The sequence below is a fragment of the Chelonoidis abingdonii genome, chromosome 14, assembly GCF_003597395.2.
Source record: "Chelonoidis abingdonii isolate Lonesome George chromosome 14, CheloAbing_2.0, whole genome shotgun sequence".
Classification (NCBI taxonomy): domain Eukaryota; kingdom Metazoa; phylum Chordata; order Testudines; family Testudinidae; genus Chelonoidis; species Chelonoidis abingdonii.
The window spans coordinates 41,132,195-41,137,359 of NC_133782.1; the positions used below are offsets into that span (position 1 = coordinate 41,132,195).

Below are 5,165 nucleotides of genomic sequence, written 5' to 3' on the forward strand. Positions count from 1 at the left end.
GACTGCCCCCACTCAGAACCCACAACCCATCAACCCCTCTGCTCCTTGTCCCCTGACCACCCCATCCCGAGACCCAGACCCAGATCTCCTCATCTCATAAACAGACCACCCTTCAAATCTGCAACAGCTAAGACAATAAATGTAACTTGAGTTTAATGCAGCTAATTCCCAGGGGGGCAGAGTTAAGATTGTGTGAGCATGTATCTTCATTCTGTATTTCTTGGCTTTCCAAAGTTTAAGTTTTGCTGTACAACACAATATTCTGGAAGGCTCTGAACTATCACTGGGCAACCTTAACTCTGTGTTAACAAAGGTATTTTTTTTTTATCATTTATAGATCGATTGATTGATCAATTCTTACCTAATTTACAGTGGTGTTGTCATGGTATAACCCCCCACTCTGAACCTTAGCGTCCAAAAGATGGGGTACCAGCATGAATTCCTCTAAGCTCAATTACCAGCTTAGTACTTGTAGCGCTGCCACCAACCAGGGAATCCGTGGCCTGGTACACTCTGGTCCCTCAAAACCTTGCCCCGGGGACCCAAGACCCAGTCCCTCTGGATCTTACACAAGGAAGTAAACCTTTCCCTCACTGTTGCATCTCCCAGACTTCCCCTCCCTGGTTACCCTGGAGATCACTGTGATTCAAACTCCTTGAATCTTAAAACAGAGAGGAAAATTCACTTCCCCCCTCCTTCTTTTCCTTATCATCACTTCCCCCCTCCTTCTCTCTCCCCCCCAAGACTCTCCCTAAGGAGAAAGTAATCCTAACACAGAAAGAACATTAACCTTACTCTCCCCTTCCCTCCTTTCTCTCTCCCCCCAATTCCCTGGTGATCCAGACCCAGTCCCCTGGGTCTCACCAGAATAAAAAAAACAATCAGGTTCCTTAAACAAGAAAAGTTTTAATTAAAGAAAGAGAAACAGTAAAAATATCTTGTAAATTTAAGATGGAATATGTTACAGGGTCTTTACAGCTATAGACACTGGGATACCCTCCCAGCCCTAAGTATACAAGTACAAAGTAAATCCTTTCAGCAAAATAGAAATTGAACTCCTTCCAGCCAAATACACATTGCAAATAAAATAAAACAAAACAAAAGTCTAGCTCTCCTTATCTACCTACACTCATTATTTTGTACTTATAAGAGCCTGTACCGGAGAGATTGGAGAGAAACCCGGTTGCACGTCTGGTCCCTCTGAACCCCCAGAGTGAACAACAACCAAATTCTAACAGCATACACAAAAACTTCCCTCCTCCAAGATTGAAGTATCCTGTCCCCTGATTGGTCCTCTGGTCAGGTGACAGCCAGGCTCACTGATCTTGCTAACCCTTACAAGCAAAAGATATATGAAGTACTTCTGTTCTATGAACTCTTACGGGAGGGGGATACCCTATACAACCCTCCCTACTAACCGTACCCCCTGAGTCCTGAACTTACCAATCTGGATTCCACCCGTGGGGTCACCCTGTCCCATTACCCGCCCCGCTACTCATACCATGACTGTGTGTAGCCCACTTATGAGCGATGTACCCTCACTGCCCCCTACTATATCTTGAACCCCCCACTGGCTACCCCGATTGGGGACATTACAGGCTGTATGTGTTATATGCTGAACCATAACCAATTGCCAGCGTCCCCCCATTCTCTGTATGTTTCCCCCGATGACCAATGACTGACACATCAAACTCTTTGTATCACCTTTCTTTAATATTTTCTAATAAACTTTTAAATCTGTTTATGACAAGTGTAAAGCTAGAGTAACTCCACTGACTTCAGTGATCTTAGCCTAGATTATTACCAGAGTAAACACAGCATGTTGTATAGCAAAGATTGCACATCACCTTCCCATGGAGAGAACAATGTCATCATTTGATTATATCTTTAAGGAAACACAGAATGAAACCATTGTCATGGGAGAAAGCCAGATATTGTGTTCTTGGTGAATAACCTCCACCTAGTCAGTTTCTTCAAGGCACCTTTGATTGCCTTGTTCCTCACACCGTAGATGATGGGATTCATCATTGGAGGCACCACGGAATAAAGTACACCCACCACGAGAACTTGCCCTGATGGAGAACTGAAAGCAGGGTTCATGTAAGCAAAAACAGAAGTACAAAGTAACAAGGAGACCACAGTGAGGTGAGGCAGGCAGGTGGAGAAGGCTTTTTGCCGGCCCTGCCCAGAGGGGATTCTCAGCATCGTTTTGAAGATCTGAATATACGACACAATTATAAAACCAAAGCAGCTTATGCCTAAGAATACGTTAAAGGATATAACCCCAACTTCACCAAGGTACAGGTCGGAGCAGGAGAGCTTGAGGAGTTGGGGGATTTCACAGTAGAACTGACCCACCGTGTTGCTGCCACAGAAAGTTATTGCAAACGTGTTCCCAGTGTGCAGTGTAGAAAGGAGAACCCCAGTGATCCAGGCACTGACTGCCATTTGGACACAAGCTCTCCTGTTCATTATAGTCTCGTAGTGCAGTGGCTTGCAGATGGCGATGTACCGGTCATAGGCCATGATGGTGAGAAAACCAAAGTCAACCGCAGTGAAGAAGATGAAGAGAAAGACTTGGGTGACACATCCAGCATAAGAAATCGACCTGGTGTTCAATAGAGAATTGGCCATGGACTTGGGGACAGTGAGGGAGATGGATCCGAGGTCTATTATGGACAGATTCACCAGGAAGAAGTACATGGGGGTGTGAAGATGGGAGTCAAGCACTACAAGGGTGATAACAAGGAGATTTCCTGTCAGGGCAACCAGGTAAATCCCTAGAAACAGCAGGAAGTGTAAAATCTGCAGCTCCCGAACCTCAGAGAATCCCAGGAGAAGGAACTCGGTCATGTTGGTTCGGTTGGACATTTTCCTCCTTAAGATGTCCTGGGCTGCTAAATGCCGTGAGGGGAAGTGGGGGAGAAGGACACAGACAAGGGTTAGGTCACCTCTGACAATCACACACTAGTGAGCTGCATTGTGCCCTCAGTGTCAATTGCCGAACCTCCCTTGTGGTCAGCAGATGGTGTCTGTTCCCACTAACCCGGCAATTTGCTCTGAGATGTGGCTTGATAAAATGCAGCATAAAAATGGAATGAATTACAACCCAAAGCCCAACAATCTTAGGACCAGTGGCCACCCTATTGTGCCAGTGGACAGCCGGGGAGCCCCCCATGTTCAGATGAGTGTCAGCCGCAGCCCTAGCTTGTAGTGTAGACAGAACCTGAGAGGATTTGGCCTGTTTAGCCAAGCAAAACGCTGGCAGAGAGGGGATGTGATCTCTCCCTACACATAGATCGGGGGGTAAACACCAGGCAGGGAGAAGGGCTACTGATGCTAAAGGATAATGCTGGTGTAAACCACACAGCTCCTGGGTTGAGTGTTCTGTCCCATCTATTGGCACTGAGACCACTTGAGAGAGATTATTGAGTCTGCTCTACAGCCTTCGCTAACAGGCACACAGCTTTTAGCTCATGCAGGAGTGGCTCATGCACTAAGCTTCAGAGGGCCCAGGTTCAATCCCACACACCGAAGATCTGTGTTACACTGGGCCAGGATAATGGGGATAAACCGACATGGAGTCAATTTGGGCTGGAGGTGGGAAGCAGGTTTGTCCCCACCAGAGGAGGGAGGGTCTGGGTCAATCTCCCAGTAGGAGCAGCGGGGGGCAAACAACAGCCATACTTGTGTCTTGGTTAGGGAGGAGTTTGACTATGTGTCTGCTCTGAAGACCTCAGAGAAAAAATGGTTGTAGGAGACAACCTTGGTTCTAGTGATCATGAGCTAATTCAGTTCAAACTAGATGGAAGGATAAACAAAAATAGATCTGGAACTAGGGTTCTTGATTTCAAAAGGGCTAACTTTAAAGAACTAAGGAAATTAGTTAGGGAGGGGATTGGACTGAAGAACTTGTGGATCAAAGGTGGAGGAGGCTGGAATACTCAGTCAAAGTGCAAAAACTATCAGAAGCCTGCATCCCAAAAGGGGAAAAAATCATAGACGGAGTTGTAGGACCAAGCCTGGATGAGACAAAGCAATCTCAGAAAGGTGATTAAGAAAAACAGAAAGCACAAGGAGTGGAAGAGGCGCGGATAGCAAAGAAAGCTACCTTAGTGAGGTCAGAACACGTAGGGATAAAAGTGAGACAGGCAAAAGCCATGTAGATTGGACTTTGCAAAGGGAATTAAAACCAAAGTAAAAGGTTCTATAGCGTGATAAAAGAAGAAGAAAACAATAGAAAGAAGAATGATACCACCAAACTGGGGAGGGAGTGGAGGTTAAGGATAATCTAGGCATGGCCCATATCTAACAAATACTTTGTCTCAGTCTTAATGAGGCTAATGAGGAGCTTAAGGAATATGGTAGGATGAGACAGGAATGAGAATGAAGGTAGATAAACACATCCAAGGTAGAAGCCAAAGTCGAACAGCTTAATGGAAACTAAATCAGGGGCCCAGATAATCTTCATCGAAGAATGATTAAAGGAACTGCACAAGAAATGCAAGCCCAATTAGCAAGAATTTTTATGAATCAGGAAACCAGGGTTGTACCGTATGACTGGAGAAGGCTAACATAGTCCTATTTAAGAAAGGGAAAAAAAGTGATCCAAGTAACTATAGCCTGTTAGTCTGACATGCAAGATTTTGAAAAAAAATTTGAAGGAGAAAGTAGTTAAGGATATTGAGGTCAAATGGTTAATGTGGACAAATACACAGGTTACAAAAGGTAGAATGCCAAACCAATCTGGTCTCCTTCTTTGAAGACAAGTTTTTTAGACAAAGGAAATGCAGGAGGATCTAATTTACCTCAATTTCAGTAAGCATTTATATGGTTTCACATGGGGAACTATTAGTTAAATTGGGAAAAAAAGGGATCAACTATGAAAATTGAACAGTGGATAAGGAACGGTGTAAAGGGGAGACTACAACAGGTCATACCGAAAAGGTGAACTGTCAGCGTTGGAAAAGAGGTACTAGTGGAGTTCCTGAAGGGACAATCTTATTTAACCTTTTTCAACTGACTTTGGCACACAAAGTGGGAATGCTGCTAATAAGGTTTGCAGATGCACAAAAGCTGTGGGGATTATTGCCCATACAGAGAAGGAACCAGGATATCATACAGGAAGATCTGTTATGACCTTAGTAAACTGGAGTGAATAGGAT

General features: G+C 44.7%; 1 protein-coding gene across 1 annotated transcript; it reads right to left on the minus strand.

The window, feature by feature from the left end:
* Nucleotides 1-1,914: 1,914 nt before the first annotated feature.
* On the minus strand, nucleotides 1,915-2,871 carry LOC116820449 (olfactory receptor 14A16-like). The gene has a single exon (XM_032772922.1). The coding sequence runs from the start codon at nucleotides 2,869-2,871 to the stop codon at nucleotides 1,915-1,917; it is 957 nt and encodes a 318-aa protein (XP_032628813.1).
* Between the last annotated feature and the right edge of the window lie 2,294 nt (nucleotides 2,872-5,165).

What these genes read in the sequence shown, in the direction of transcription:
- LOC116820449 (XM_032772922.1), bottom strand. Translation starts at nt 2,871, where the DNA reads ATGTCCAACCGAACCAACATGACCGAGTTCCTTCTCCTGGGATTCTCT.